General features: G+C 43.0%; 1 protein-coding gene across 3 annotated transcripts in view; it reads left to right on the top strand.

Annotated features, from left to right (window-relative positions):
- The window catches only part of MTHFS (methenyltetrahydrofolate synthetase), a 79,801-nt gene that overhangs the window by 21,031 nt on the left and 41,899 nt on the right, over positions 1-16,871 (top strand). For 2 of the 3 annotated variants that reach the window (XM_069798433.1, XM_009924668.2), the window contains exon 3: positions 2,294-3,625. The exons of the other annotated variant lie outside the window; for it this stretch is intronic. In XM_069798433.1, the coding sequence (XP_069654534.1) occupies positions 2,294-2,517 (224 nt within the window). In that variant the 3' untranslated portion in view covers positions 2,518-3,625. Of the gene's footprint in view, positions 1-2,293; positions 3,626-16,871 lie in introns of those variants that run through there. 3 annotated transcript variants of the gene reach the window in all.

Genomic DNA, 16,871 nt, shown 5'->3' on the forward strand with positions numbered 1-16,871 from the left:
ATTATGGAGAGGATAACTAGTAAGCCCAGGAGTAACTTGGGGAGGATTTGACCTGCTGAATCTATTACTGACCGTGTTAAAGGGAAGATGATCAGCTGTTTTCTAGGTCCTAGTTCATAGGCCTGACAGTTGGCAAATATGAATTTTTGCAAGCTGAGATGTGACATGCTATGTCTACCATGATGTACATGGTGATACCATAAAAATGGCATCTCTTTTCAGGTGAGACCGTACTTCTGCCCTCATGCCTCTTTTCCTCTTTGTTTGCCATTTGCCATTTGTGTGTCCTATGAGTCAAAAGTTGACTGCAGTGTGGTAAAACACTCAGACTCCTTTTTATTTCAACCAGTAATATTCTGTGGTCTGCCCTTTGGCTAATTCCCTCCTCTTACTCCTCTGACCTCTTTAAAAAAGCCTTGCTTCTTAACTGTATGATGCCGGATTTGCAAGACTGATCTTCTCTAAGCATTTCACACTGTGTTGCCTTGCATATTTTATATCAGTGTTTTAATTAAGTCATCAGGTCATAATGGATGAGTGTTCACATCAGTGACTTTTCTCTGAATGATGAACAATGGAAGGAAATCTCCAGGAACCTGGGAAGTGAGTGCAAATGAGTTGGTCTTATGTGAACTTTTAACATGCTTTTCCAGGCTGAGTTTGGAGTTGATACGTGATCTCCAATGGGATCCCCTGGAAACTGAAAAACTCTGCTTAGCTCTGGCTTTTCCAGTACATGCTCCCACACATCTCCTTGAACGTTGGGCATTATTCCTCAGCTAGATGTAGTGAGAGCAGCTCAATCCAAAATGACAGGAGAGAGTAGCTTTGGACATAGGAAAAGCAGAAAAACACCTGATGCATCCTAGCCCTGGTGAAGGAGCAGAAGCTAGTTATAGAAAAGCTGCTCAAGGCTAAGTACCGTTCCTGTAACAAGGAAGAAGCAGTGGAATGAGACACAGTATTTGTCTCTTTCCAGACTCAGGTCAGCTGTGTTTTAGTCTGTGCTGGCTTTCCACTACCATTCCTGCGCTTCTCTCCTTAAGCGTCTGTCTGCTACAGCACCAACTAATGAAACTTTCTTTGCATTGTGAAACTAGTAAGTGGGATGTTCCTGCATTCAGCAGTCCGTTCCAGGCCAGCCAAACTTATTTGCTTAGAGGGTGTCCTTGCAAGACTTCTCACACTAAACAAACAAGCCTTGCATAAGTAATGGAAATCTGCACACTGGCTGCCTCCATGCCTGGTGGTCGCTCAGCATGGCAGCCAGTTTCTTTTGCCCACCTGGCAGTGATGTGAATCAACTCCTGAAACAAGTGGGCAGCCAAGTGTAAATTGTAGTTGGCTACCTGGCATGATGCCGATCCAAATCCATTTGCAGACTATGAACAAAGCAAGAAAAAAAGGGCTTAGCTGATCTTGCCTTTTTATCAGGATCTGGTTGGTGGGGTCTTTTGTCAGGGTTTCAGCAGCCAGTTGGGTCTGTTTTGTCCAGGTGATTGGCAGCTTACGCAGCTTGTTTCAGTTTTTTAACTGATTTTGAGTTCTAATCAAGTGCAATCTCAGAAGAGTCTTGGGGACCCCATACATCCCTCCAGAAGGAGGGATATTCAGAGCAGGCAAGCAGAATGCCTGTGTGTGCTGCTGGAGCAACAGTGAAAATTGCTGGAGGCTCAGGAAGAAAGTTCTTTGGGAGAAGAGGAATGTGACATCATGAAGAGACAAGCCTTCAAATCTTGATCTTGATAAGAGGGCAAATAACCACTTTCAGAATATATTGTATTCAAAGCTCTTTAGTTTTGGGAGGTTGAGTGAAGGTTCATGATGTCTTACAGTTGTGTCAAGATGTTCTGTCTCTCTTTTACACGTCTTCTTTTCATTCTTTTTTTCCTTTCTGTTTTTGTGGCTGATGTTGAAGTTCATTTGATTTTCTGATTCCTCCTGCCTTTAATTTCCCTGAGTTCAGTCTCTGCCTGGATTTAGAGTCATAATCATTAGTATTTGGAAGTGTGGGGTTAAAATGATAAAATAAATTCGTTATAATGTAGGTTTTTTTCCTTCTAGCTTTTCACGGTCTAATTATTTTGCAGCTGATCTAGTATGCAATTGATTAGATGAAAATGTAAATTTACAGGTTTAGCATTCAAAGTATTTTTTATCAGATCAAAGAGAGGGAAGCATTTTGCAAAACACAAAGCTTGCATTTTTGCAAATGTCTGAAGTTATGTGGATATAGTCAAGCCATCAGGAAATCCACAGTGCATCCACTAATGTTTATTTCATTTTTCTACAGGAGGTCTTGACCTTATCTTCATGCCAGGCCTTGGGTTTGACAAAAAAGGCAACAGATTGGGAAGAGGGAAAGGATATTATGATACCTATCTTGAAAGATGTATGAAACATGCCAGGGGAAAGCCTTACACAATTGCCTTGGCTTTTAGGGAACAGATTTGTGAATCAGTGCCTGTGGCAGAAAATGATGTCCAAATAGATGAAATCCTTTATGAAGATCACTGAAAGTATCTTGATACCAACCCACCTTCAAAGTGACCAACCAAAGACATCAGATCCATCAATCATGACTTTTTGGTAGTCATACATGATTTTGGAAGCAATAAAATACACTATTTGTGTTTGAACAAAAAAACCCGAGCAGTGTAAATGTGGTAATAGTAGTGAGGATTGCATTGATTTGCTTTTAATTAGCAAATAGCTGGTGTGAATTCTTATTCTAGAATCAATAGAGACGAGAATGTGTGACTTCATTATGGTAAGGACCATTTCTTCTCATCGTAGTTTTGAGAAACAAGCTACTTGATACTTAACAGTTTTATTAAAAGTGAACTGTGTACTAATGACAGTTCTTGATTCATTCTGGAATTAGATACTTGTTATAGTGAAAGTTCGTAGTACTTAAATATTATGTGCATCCATGAGCAAAACAAGAAACTGCCAGATAAGTCCTATAGTAACTGGGCAAAAAATGGTGATTGGAAAAAAGCCTTAATGGATTTTCGTGTATACAATAATTTTGACTGTTTACTTGGCTCCTTGAAGTTGTCTTAAAATAAAGGGAGTATCTGTTAATAAAAAAAGGTTCATGTCTGTAGCTTTGGTATACGGTTCTTTCCTTTATCTGAATACAAGATTGTAATGTAGTCTAAAATGCGGTCAGTGAGTTCTCCAACTGGAGGAAAACAGCTCTTTTTTTGTAAAATAATATTAAAAATTACTTTAAGTTCTATAATTTTGTACATGGGCCATTCATAATGTCCAAAAGTATTGTGTGATGTATGAGTCCTATGTTAAAGAGATGCTAAGAATTGCAGAGAGCAGGTTTTATGGATTGAGTAAGTTTTTGGACGGAAGGTTGTTTGTTCTCCAGTTCTCCAGACCATCCTGGAAATCAGGAACAAGATAGTGATTCTACCTCTGAAAAAACTCGCTATCTGGAGATAGCGAGTTTTCCTCTGCACGCTGTCCTCATCATAATAGGACACAATATTTCCAGTCAGGATCAATCAAACTGTCAAAATTCTGTGTTCTTTCTTCAGTGCAACTTCACTTTTTCTGTAAATGTTTAACTCCTCCTTTAATCAATAAATCAGTGCATTTATTTTCACCAAACTACTCTGTGTCATCATTAAAAAATCCATGAATTCTCAAGGACCAGCTGCAGAGCAGAATGACCTTAAGACTTCCTCAACAATAACTGCTTTTGTGAACAAAACCATGCCTACAGTACGTATGAACCTTTTCATCTCAGAATCCTTGTATTCAGTTTTATTTCCATTTTGCTAATACAGTAACTAATTAAACCCTCTTGCTCTGGGGTGAACATAAGCTTAGCAACTCAGGTCTCTCTGGCCTGTGCTCCCTGGTGCTTCTCCATCCTGTGTTAACAAAGGTCCATCTGGCTGGGGTGAAGATACCTTCAGTATTGGCCTGCTGGGCTTTCCACCAGTGTGTGCAGAAAAGCTGCAACCTGAACAAGACAGCTTGTAGCAGTTTGCAGTATGGACTGTTTAGTAAAATTGTGGTGATCAGACTTGGCCTTCCATTGGTTCTTTATCAAACTATTTCATTCCACCAAATGAAAGACGCAAAGATGTGTTCATGTATCACAAAGGGCTGTGCAAGCAGAAGTTGAGATGACGCATGCGGTGGAGCGTCCTCCGGCTCCTCTCAGCTCTACAGTGCTGCCAGCTGTACTGCCTTGCAGGAGGGAGACAGACTCTTACAAGTCAAGACCTTTGGAGAATAAATATGATGAGAAAATCAGGCTGTTGTTTTTCACAATGTCTGTCCTGGCAGTATTTTAATCCCTTCTTCACTTCTGAACTTCTGTTGGCATATGGAGAGCAACAAATAAAAAGATGGGGGAGGCTTTGTGTGTGGCAGACCTATTTCTAGGTTTGTCTGCAAGGCTGTTTGAGTTCACCCATCACATTAGGCTCAGCACTATGCCATATGGCATGGCCTGCCATGGACATCAACAAAGCTACACTGAAGCCAGTATTTTTCACAGCAGAAACCTGGATCCCAATTCTGATGATAGATGTTTTAAATGTATATATTAAGTCCAGCCCCATTCAACCAGCTACCTGCTTCCACCTTACCAAAACTAGTGGGTGCTTTTAGTGGTGTCCTGCCCCAAGGTTTAGCCATGGAGGTTAGTCTGAGATCCTGAGACATGTTTACATGTTTTTGGTTAGTGTGACACTAGGCATGACTGCATGAATGCTGCTCCAGTTCTACTTTAGGCACAAAATTAAGAGGCCACATCAGCATAACAGGACATAATCAGAGGCTAATGACCTCTTGCTGCTACATTCAAGCTTAGGGGAAGCCACAATGTTTGGTTTTAAAACTGAATACTACTTCTTTGAACTGTTTTATTAGGATGCCTTGTGCCACATAAATCAAATGGCTAGTGTGAAAGCAGTTTTTTATCCAAAACCTCTGCGTCTTGTGGCTTTTCTGAGGCATTCTTTATATAAGAGGGTATTATTATTATTATTATTTGCTCAGATATGAGTTTAGTCACAACACTTTATGGCCCTTTGAATTAGCTTTTGATCTTGCTATCTGAGCTTTGATTTGTTCACTAGAATAAGGGCTAGCTTGACTTGTATTTCACTACAGGACATACTAGGTGAACAACTGTGTACAAAAAGGGCAGCATATGATGAAGAGACTTCAGAGCCAGCACTATCAACTGTACAGAAACAAAGTGCTTAGGGAGAGACGAGGACTTGGTCATATGTTTTGTTGTGTGGTAGTTCAAAATAGGTGGGAAAAAGTAAAAAGGAAGAGTTCAAATGCAAAATACAGGCCCCCATCCAGCACAGCCACAGCTAGGCACCAAGCTTTGTCCTCATGGGCTCTCTGGAGCTGCTGGTACTAATTGGTATAGGACAAGCAAGCAAGCTTTGAAGGCTTTCAGGACTTGAAGCAACGAGTGTCCCCAAACTTCTTATTTCACAGATCACATTTCAATACATCATGGAGGCATTCTCTCCTTCTCTCACTCCAAACCGCCCTTTTGGTTACAGCTGCAGTGGGAAAGGATGAGGAAGCTATTTAATGTACTGTATCATTGGGAACAAGAGGAGCTGGTGCTTTGTTTCTTGCCAGCCTCTCCTGGGTCAGGAGGAGATCATCACAGGCTCATTGGCCAGGCTGAGGGAGCCGCAGGACCCTGGCTGATGCAGATAGCTCTTAACATTTGGCTGGTGGGGATAGTAAAACAATATTTATGTATATTGTCTTGAGAATCACGGAGCTAAATAAATGTGACAGCTTTCATTTGACATCCCCAACCTTGCTGCTGTCGCTCAGGGTTTTTCTTTTTGCCACATAACATGAAATGACTGTCAGTTTGATAGTATATAGCAGTGTTTCCGAAGCACAAAGGTTAGGGGGTTGGTAGGTGCGTCAGAATTATTTACGTTTGCTATGCATAAAATGGCACTTGGGGAGCAAGGCAGGCTGCCAAGAAGGAGAGGAATCGGGGCTGTCTGGTTGCTCTTTTGTATCTCTCCATGCTGGATTGTCAGAGTAGGATTTATAAAAATTGCTTCAAAACAGTATCATCTTTCCTCAAATGGACGTGCCCCCATCTGTTGCAGTGAATGCCATTATTGCTATTCTTATGACAAAGCGTCTATCAATCTCTACTTTGTTTATAAACAAATCTGTCTGCCCTGCATAAGAAATGGATAGGCTGAGGAAAAATACCATTACCAAAGGAATAAGTTAATTATATTTCAGGATCTCAGCAGGGATTGCTATCTCGGAGTATTCAGTAAGATCTGACCAGTGGAGTTATAATTAAAAAATGTCCCCAGGGAGGAACTTGTAAATTATTTACTGTAAGGGGCTTTTCCAGGCTCTTTTAGTTTAATTACACACTCTGAAAGAGAAAGGCCTCAGAAACAAATTAACTAAGAGGTTGAAATGGCTTTGTTAAAATCATGTTCACGGCTAAGCAAGTGGAAGACAGCAAGCAAGGTTCAAATATAGGATGAATCTTTGGAAGCTGGCATTACTTGTGGTTTAAAAATCATATGGAAGGCACCAAAATGTATGTGCATAGTCAATGCAATTACTGGTTTTGTCCAGTATTCCCACTGGCCTTGGAAGACTTTGTGTGTAGTCCAGATCTGACAGTGTCTCATGTTCTCCTGGCCATTTGCTTTGTGGGGAGAGAAGCTGACTTTTGGGGCCTTTTTGATAGGGTATGGATGAAGTCCTAGGAGAGGGAGATGAAAGATTAGAGGTGATGGAGAGGCAGAAGAAGAGGATGCTGGGACGGTATGAATTTTCCGTCGCTCTCACACTGCCTATGGCATTTTAGCTCGAAACAGCCTGGTTAACCTTCGGTGGAAGGTGGGCTGAATGTGGCCCTTGGTGCCGAGAGACAGGCACGCATGCTATTAGTGGTTCACTTTAGTCAGTGAAACCTGACTTGCTTGCCCTCCCACGTGAAACACGGCTTAAGTGTTTGCTACCGAAGTTGGGCCCTGGAGCTGGCCTTTGCTGGAAGACAGCTGGAGTGATCTCTGGTCAGCTGTGGAGAATGGAAGTCAAGAGGCCAGAGCTCTCCCCTCATCTCAACCGCTGACTCATTACTTGGCCAAGAGGGAGGCGTGATCTGTTTTCTAAGGAATAAGTCAGCCAGTAATACTGGCCTGCCTGTTGGTGCCAAATTTTATGTCTGTAATGGCCTTTCAGCTGCAGTTGTCCTTGCATTTCTTTCTTTCTTTCTGAAAAAGCCCCACATCTGCTGCGGCACCCTTACCAAAGAGCCAACTGGCTGAGCAGGGCAGCCAGCCAGGCATGGCTGCTGGTGCATACGTGCTTGTTAGCCCATATACGTGCACACAGCATTTCTCTTTTCCTTGTGTCTCCTTTTCCTTTCGAATTTATTGCACTTACATGTCTTGCTTAGATGGAGGCTGCCCCAGAGTTAAGTCTCTCTACCCCCTGCATGGGTACAGCCTTCAACACATGCCATTTGGTTATAGCCTGAGGGTACCGTTATCACATCCTAAACAATAAGTTCTCCACCTTCAGGCAAACTAGCTGAAAATCCACAGATGAAAGCTGCTTTAGTCATTCATCAGGCAGATGAGATCTCTGCTTTTATTTTGTTATATTGTAAATCTGCTGCTTAGTTTTCTAGTCTCTCTGAAAACTACTGAATCATAAAAATGCTTGTAGCAAATGCCAGCTTGTCTGTCACCAGAATAATACATTAAATGGCTTATCAACTCTAAGAGAAGACTACAATACTTTTGAGATGATTTGGATATATAGTTAGGGAAGAAAATATGTTGACAGCTTTAGAACTGGCTTGATTAGTAGATTTTATTTTGTATTTTACTGTAGCGTGTCCAGTAGTACTTGGGGAGGAAAGAGAAGATATCCCTAAATTCCTGCACTTATTGATGGGGAAAACCGCAGAAGAAGAGTGGAGTAGAACATAAACGTAAAATGAAGGATTTTTTCTTGAAAGGGCAGAACTGTAAGGTTTGAATATTCTCAGCAGAATTATTGCCATTTAATTATTAGGAGTGGTGAGTCCATATTAACCTTTATGGAAAAGTACTATAGACTATAATAAAGCTGAATACTTTTCTATAGCCTTTTGTTATCACCTTGTCAAATTTAATAAAAAATTACTAATAAAGAAATTCTATTAGAAAGGCTAAGAAAAAAAAGTACTGGAAAGGGTCATTTACTATTAAATAGTTTAGATTCATAGAGTGATTGTTATTAGACCGTATTACAATGTGTATGACTTTTTCATTCTGGATACAGCTGGAAAATGTAATTACAGATAAACTGTGCAGGGCCTTCGCTATTGTTGCCTTGCCCGTGAGCGAGCTTCTGTGGCTGGTTTTCCGTCACTGCTGTCCTGCACTCCCAGGGTAAGTCGGAGCGGAGCTAGGGACTGCCTGAGAGTGACCCAGGCAGGGCTGAGCTGGAGTAAGATGACATGGGCTATAACAAGGGGAGGGGGGGCAGGTAGCATCTCTGACCACGCTGGTTGAGGGGATCCGTCCAGAAGTCTCATCTGACAGAGCAAATTACCTTCAAGTCGCGTTAGCTGATTGTGAACCTGTGCTTCGGGTGCGCTGACGGTGAAGAGCAAGGCTGCCAAGCCTTACCAGCTGCGAGGGCTTTGCTTCTCCAGGGCTGGCCCTGGAGGGCAGCTCGCCACTTCCAGCCCTCACAGAGAGCAGTGGGAATCTCTTCTCGGAGAGGCCCCTGAGGCTCCTGCAGCTCCATGTCCAAGGTGGCGTGTCAGGCAGGGATGCCAAGAGAGAAGGGAACGGCTCCACTTTACCTCTTTAAGGTCTGTAGTAGGGTCAGGCTGTGCAGAGGCTCTGACAGTTGAAGAGGCCAGACTTTGCTCTTCAGTCTTAGAGGTTTTGCATCATTTCTGGTGTGGGGAAGGTCTGTGGTCCCCTGGGAACATCACTCTTGGAGCCCACCAGCCCTTTGATACAGTTTGGGGCAAGAGTAAAAAATATATCAAGAGAAAGCAGGTAAATTTAACTGGCAGCAAGATCTGAGGTGGGAATTTGGGAGGTTTAGATACAATCAAATCACACTGGAAAAAGGGAAAAAGAGATTACCGTCTGTAAGCTGAATTGCGGTGACTTGGTGGGAGATGAAAGGGCTTAGCTCAGACTTCAGCAGTTTTGCAGCCACCCTCCTGGGGACACTTTGCAAGAGTCAGTGGCCAGATGCAGACTACTCGCTTTACGACCGTGATAAACACTTTGCAAAGGCTAAAAAAGCAACTTTGCAACTCGTTAGCTGGGAGAGACTTGCTTCCCTGAGACTTTGGCTGCCTAAGCTGGTAGGACTTTAAAATGGTACCGGATGCGCTGCTGTCTCCCTAACACGGAACTCTCATGTATGAACACTCTTGCTATAATAAATTAAGAGTAGTGGGAAAGGCCCTGGAAGTTAGCCATAAATCTGGTGGTAAGCGCCAGCGAGCAGCAGGGGCTCGGCTGTACATCATTAATAAAGATGTTGAAGAGATGCAGGCAGCATGTTGCTGTGGATATTGTTACTCAGGTCTCCACCACAGCAGAGCTGAGATTTGATACGCACAGGACAATCAGTCAAAAACTCTCTGCTGTTCTAAACGTTACGCAGGTTACTGTTGGTAAAAGCTGTTTTTGGTGGCGAGGTTATTGTTTTGCTTTTATTTAAAGAAAGAAAAAGAGTCCAACTCCATTTTTCAACATAATACACATTCCTGAAGAAATCCCCAGCTTGTTGAACAGTGCTGTGAACACTTTGTTTTACATAATTTGCACCAAAATTAAAGTGAGGTTTAAAGCTCTTTAGGGCATTGGTCTTGTGGCTTTGTAAGCACGGTCTCCAGCACAACAGGCCTCTGGCTGGGATTAGTACCAGCACAATGCAGATTATTGAAGAGGGACAATAAAGAGGCAAGAAGAAGGTATTTAGTGCAAGAGGCTTAAATCTGGTTTTGAGTAAGGGCTGTGGAGCAGCAGCACAACCAGTCAGGCTATTTTCTTACCACTTGAATAGTTCAAAAACAGCCTGAATATATAATTTTATGGCTTTGCCTCTGTTTTCCCTGATGGGTACCCAAATTTTTGGAATAACCATGTCCTCCTTCAACAGTTGTAGGATACTCTACAGTGCATGGACAGAAGCCGTGAGGAGTTTGGCGGGTGTCTTCCTCAGTGTGGCACCCAGAAATGAAATGTTTTTCCCCCGGGAGAGCAGGGAGAGGACTGCAGCCATCTGGTGTCGCGGGGGGGGGGGAACAAGGAGCTGACAGGGGGAACGGCCTGGGAGGAGGGAAGGGACCAGCTCTGCACTGGGGGCTGTCACAGACTCATCTCCTGTCAGTCAGGAGACTTTATATACAGAGCCGTGGGGAACACAACTATTTGTGGATTTAGGGGGGGACCAGAATGTAAATTAGATTTTAAAGCAAGCATTTGGCTAAAATTAGAAGCCATGGGCCTGATACGCTGTAGGCTGTGACAGGAGAAGTGGCTAATTGCAAGTGAGTTTCTACCCCACTTGATTATTGTTGTGACACGCAGATCATTAACATGATGGTCTAAACATGAAACAAATTGTTTAAATATTAAACTGTCAACTGCTTCCTCGGATCTCTAAATCACTACCTAAAGTAGGGGGGATGTGTGTGTAAAAAATGAGGTTTGGGCTCTCCACTGTCTGATGCTGCGTGGCTCCCCGTCAGCATGGCGACGACTGCCAGGAGGCTGCGAAATGGCATTTTCAATCACCTGCTTTGTTTGCAGATGTATTTAATAACTGATCACATGCGCTTTTCTGAAAGCTCTCATGTGGGCACGGAGGCTGCTGCCTCCCGTGTGCCTCCCTCTTCGCCGGGTCTCCGGCACGACTGGCCCTGCCCAGAGATTTGGGGCATTTGGAGCAAGGGAGATGGGGAAGGAGAGAGGCCATTTGCCAAACTACTGCTCCATCCTCTTCTGCTGCTGCGGATCCAAGTGGGAACTGTTCAGTGGTGAACACCCAGCGTCCGACCACTGTACCACCACAACGGGGCGGCCAGCAAGGAGCTCCTCGTGTTGCAGCAGTTGTGCCGGAGATGGTTGGCCTGGAAGAAGCCTTTGGAGCAGCTGCAAACAACTTCTGTGCTTCCAGGTACAATGTCTCCTTTCCTCCTGGATTTGCAAGATCTGTGGGTTTGGGAAGATGCCCAGTTCATGTGCTTTGAAACAAACAGCTGTCTTCAGGTGGAGGAGGACGTGACTACAGACAGCCCTCCTTCTGATGCAGGAGGAGTGTTGGAAGAGTGAGCACGCTCTACAGTATTTTCCCATTTTTCTTAGCCCACAGAATAACACAAACATCCCCTTGGTGCTCAAAATACGGTAAGCACTTCCCAGAGAGGAAGAATTTGGCTGTAGCTGAACACCCTGCTTCTTTGCAAAGTCTCCGCAATGCTGTTGCTCCATGAAATGACCTCAGTTCAGTGTCACCTTAAAGATGGGACAACAGCAGTGTAAGCACACTAAATTCCTATCACTTACAGTTCTGCCCTGTTGAATTTTATTTCTCAAATAGCTGTCGTGCCATACAAAAGGTGGTGTGCATAAAAGACCCAGTATAGAAACTGTTTTGCAAGAGAACAATGCTGTTGGGAGAAAAATACATGCATATTAATGACATTCAGCCAAGGGATTATTAAAGGCAATGGGCACAGGGCACTTATTTAGGAAACTGTCTGTTCAAGGAGGAGACTAACAGCTTTGGCTTCGTAGTTTCCTTCCTATGTAACACGTAAGAGCAAAGGAAGCCAGCTCTTAAATTCATGGGTCATAGCCCTATCTGCTGAAGAGCTTGAGTAGGATCAATTTAAAATGAGTCCTAGCACCCTTCTGCCTTTCCCCAAGAGCACAGCAAAATTAATCCAACCACTAAAGTTTCTCTCTGTCTGGAGCTAGGAAATACCAAGTGAAATTTCTGCTGGTAATTACTTTGACAGCCATCACATGTGCATGTTGTAAAGGATCAGCACAGACACAGCTTCCAAGACGACGATAGTCCATGGTAATAGCTATGATTAAGAGGCAGCTAATTAGAATGCATTACACATTCAGTCCCCACAGTTCACTGTTCTTTAAGCAAATTTGCGTTTGGGAAGAGAACCTTGTTTTTAATATACGTGGATAGTGTTGCCTGCAGACTTCCATTGATTTACACCATAGCCATTTGTACCAAAGCATTCTCTTTGGTAGCTCACCAAATATAGCAGCTTTCTTTAACACAGCAACAAAATTCAGAAAAAGATTTGTCCTAGTTCTCCTTACAGACAAGCATGTACAAAAATACCAAGCAGTACTTAGCTGGAAGAGAGATTTTAAAGGTTACCTAAGGAATTTTGTCCAATGCTACTTTTTTAGAGTTGCCTCGAACGCTACCTGCTGTCAGTGTAATATGTAGAATAATGGGTTGAGGATAAGTAGATCTGTTTCTTACACACGCATCCTGCAACCAGACTCGGAATGAGTTAGAAGCTTTTGAATAGTACTTTGATTTCTAAGTCACGTAACTATTTGCAGTTTTACCCAGTATCAAGTTGCACATGCAAACAGACTAGTTTCAAGCAGCACGAGGGTATTCAAATTATTTTGTGCTGAAGGTATTAATCCACATATGGATATTCAATTACTATCAGAACAAACTGTGCAACTGCGCTAGAATCAGATAAAAATATGCAAAGCAGGTAGCTTGAGGCTCATTTTATACTAAAATTCCTCTAGCTGTTTGAAGAGACTTTGTAACGTCAGTATACTCCCACGTGAGTGTATTCTTTATTGTAAGCATTGTTAAGTGGCCTTCCTGGATGCAAAAGTTGGATTTTCAACATTTCAGGGGTGCAAGGTTTTTTTCTCTTAAGTAAAAAATGACCAAAGAGGAAAAGTAACCTAATTATTTTCTTTCTTTCAAGAAATTACGGAATTTATAGAGTGACAATTTGTGAAAAATGAATTAAAACCTGGATTATCCCTCTCTTATTTTCTCCTGCTCATCTTTTATCCTTTCTTGTCCTTGTCGTCGTTCCCCCCTCTCCCCCGCTACGTTATCATCCTTGCTATCCTTATCAGCATTATTACTTTTGTTGGCATCCAATTCAAAAGCCTGCCATCCCATCACAGGTTTATATTTTCAGATGTAGGGCAGAGGTTTTGGATAGAATCCCACCTTTTGGGGGCCCATGGAGATGCATGGGGAAAAAAAGCAGATAAGAACAGTAAGTCTATAAATCTCCACATCTATAAATCTTAAAATGGATTACTGATGACAGTGACTCTTTAATGGAAAGAGTGACAGTCCATATAGACAAAAGGCAGTGTAATTCATGGAGGCTATTAAATTTGAGAGGCCTTTTCATTCTCATTTGTCTTTCAATGTTATGTGTCGATTTCTGGGAGATTATTCTCTGGGGAGAGATGTGCCCTGCTCATCAGGGCCCGAAAAGCACCTGTGTTTATTTGTCTGGCATTTGCCGTGGTGGGTAATATATTTGCTCCTTCTGCACCAGGGAGGAGAACTCACAGCGCTGGTAGGAGATGGAGAAGAGGGAACCCAGCTGGCTGCCCTGCTTGTGACATGTGAGAGCCTCCTGGTTGCACCCACTGTGTTCTTAGGGTTAGAAGTGTCCAGAAACCCATCACAGAGCAGTAGGAGACTCATGGCCAAGTTCCCCACATCTATTGATCAGCTGGGATGTGGCTGTGCCCAGGCAACCCCTTCACGGCATGGCATGACTGTCACAGTACAGGGGTCACCTTCACCACGTGGGATGCGATGATGGGCCTGTATTCTGGGAGCTCCTCTGCCGCAGCTTTGCAACGGGACTGAGGTCTTGGCTGAGAGGTCAAGCCACTACAGAAATAGACACCCAGTAGAAGCAGTTTGTGGTTTATAAATACTAATGCATCAGAATAAGAGTGCAGAGCAGCGAGCGGGCACTGGGTACAATTCACATCTGAAAGCACTCGCTTTGCCAAGGTTGCGTTCCTTCATTTTGATCATGGATTACAATTACCATGCAACATGTTCCCATGGGAAACTAAAGGCCAGCTGAGTTTCATCAAGAAATGAGTTGCTTCTTTGACTCCAAAGAGGCTGGGAACAGGATGGTTTCACTCCACGGAGCAGGAGGATTTACTGTAACACAGTCATTTCATGCAGGTGATTGACTGTTACTGCTACCTGTGACAGCTTGAAATCTGTTGCCTTTGCATCCTTGCTGTTAGTACAATTGTTCATTCAGGGACTGAGACACTCACGGCGCATCCAATTCCTCCCTGTGCAAGTGGATGCGATCCCTATCAAAATCAATTGACTGAAGTCAGACCCTGCATCTTCAGTTGCTAAGGAAAGAAAAATCAGTGTTGCTCATGAGAAGACCGCTGGTGCAGAAAGTCACTTAGCACTAGCAGCTGCTTTATGGCAGCAGAGCCTGGCAGAGGAGATTCAGAGATGCAAGCAGAGGCTGGAGCAGGATCCTATATTACGTAGGAGTCCTGGGGACATGCATGGGAGGAAACCTTGAGCAGAGGGTTGCTCCTTGACCGTGTGTGGAAAATTCCCATTCATTTCTGAAGGGAAACGCGTGTGTGTAATTTATTTGTTTACTTATTTATACAGCTAAAAAGATCAAGGACGTTGCTGTCAATCTACAGAGATCTGGATCCATACCCTCTCACTGCAGCCAGGGAGCTGACAGGGGCTCCAATGCTCTAAAGTATTTATTAGCTAATTAGCCAATTACTATTACTTATTAGCGTATTACTAATAGCTAATTAGCCCTTGGCTGGCCGTTGCAGCAGCCCTGTCTTGCCCATGCCCTGCAGAGATGAAGACCTGCTCAGGCCCCAGTCTGCGTTCAGCCCAGGTCAGTGGTGGCAATCTAAAATTGCTGCCCTTTCCTATAGGGAGCGGGTGGGCTGGTCTCACCCTGAACACTGGTGTGTAGTACCTTTGTCACAACGCCCCGCTCGCGTTTGGGCAGCCTTGCTGTTGTTTTGGGGATGAGTCACAGGAGACTGCGCTATCTGGTTGGGTCTAGGAGAGGCTCAGTTTCAGTGCTGAGTCACTGGCAAGGCGCTGTAGGCAGCCCAGGGCTGCATTTGTATTGTGCCTCCTGCTTTATAAAGGACTTTCGCTTATTTTTGCCCATCTAAAAGGTCATGCATCCCTTTACTGATGTTCCTCCAGCACATCTAGCCAAGAATGGGTTTGCTGGTTCGTGGTCCTCACTGTGTAACATGAGGGTTTCGTCACGGTGCATAACCCTCATCCACATTGTGGCTGCCTCCAGCCTGGCTCTGACACCAAGACAGATTCCACTTTTTTCCAAATAAAACCAATATTGTTATTATTATGTATTATTTATACTGTGGAAAAATAGTGAGAGGAAGAAGTGGGAAAAATTAGCTCATTCTTTCTAGAATCTGCGAGCAGCTGAAAGGCAAAGAATATAGAATTTAAAAAAAACCCCAACCCTCAGCTAATTTTGGAGCATATTTCATCTTCACAAGAGCCACTCATTTTGTAGCTAATTCTTTGTAAACCTTTATTCCTTTTGTTGCAAGTTTGGTATAATTTTACATTATACCAAGTTCAATGGAAGGAAAAAAAAAGGGAGCGATGGTTTGAATTATTCCCCATCCCCCCATCCCACAAGAAAAACTCGGGTTTGAAGATCACTTTTTAATATGCAAGGATCCAGCCAAGGACGCCCTTGCTAATCTTTCAAAATGCAGCATTGTGCTCCTTCAAAGTATTAAAAGCTGCTTGGATTTTGACTGAACGTGTAACCCTGTATTAAACTTCTAATGGCTAACGAGACAGAACTTGGTTATGAGGACTAAAATATAGAAAATATAAATCAGCAGCCTGGAATGAGCACTCATCCTCTTTTACTTTCATTAAATCCATTTTAAACTAACTTTACCATTTATCTTTCATGAGATTTTCATTACTTTCCCATCCATTGTGGACAAGATGGAACAGTCAGTTTTATTGTTCATTTGTCTAATCTTCTCTTCACTGTGGGTTATTCAGGCATTTGAGTGTGATATTTCACTGCCAGCCCAAGCTAGTGTTTTAGTCTGTGCTGTCCCTTCTCCTCCTTCTGTACTCTGCCTTTCTTGCAGCTGGAAGGACAAAATATGCAACTTTAAAAAAAAAAAAAATCCCTTGCAGTGTTGTTCTAAGATGGAGCAAATCATGGAAATGATAAAAATGGCTTTTGTCAGCCCTGTTTCCCTCTAGACATTTGCATCCTTAGTCCATATAGATTTTTCCTAGCTTGGAGTGACCTACTAGTTCTCCTGTGCAAAGAGGCAAAGCTACTGCTCTGGATGTCCCTTAGGTTACCATCCGTAAGAAAGCTGAAGCTGAGTATGTCCCGTAGCGTTTCACTGGCTAAATCCTTCTTACCTCATTTGGGCAAAAAGTTGCACGAGTTACATGGGGTTTATTTTGCGTGAGTAAGTAGCGAAGTCTGATTCAGTAATGTCAATGAGATTTCTGACTTTGGCTAAACTATAAATATTTAATTTTGTTAATGCATACCTGTGAAATCCCTCGCAATGACAGCTCCTGTTATCTAGAAAACATTTGAAGGACAATAACAGGGTTTATATAAGTCAATTGTATAGTTATTTGTGGGGACTGCACTGTAGCTCTGCTGGAAATAATGGCAATTCTGCAGTTCTTCATGTCAACGGAGTGATGTTATTCCCTGATTGCTCTGCAATTAACTTGTGCCACTGCTGTAGCCCAGGAATGGAGTAGGTAGG

This window comes from Haliaeetus albicilla, chromosome 12 (assembly GCF_947461875.1).
Source record: "Haliaeetus albicilla chromosome 12, bHalAlb1.1, whole genome shotgun sequence".
NCBI lineage: Eukaryota > Metazoa > Chordata > Aves > Accipitriformes > Accipitridae > Haliaeetus > Haliaeetus albicilla.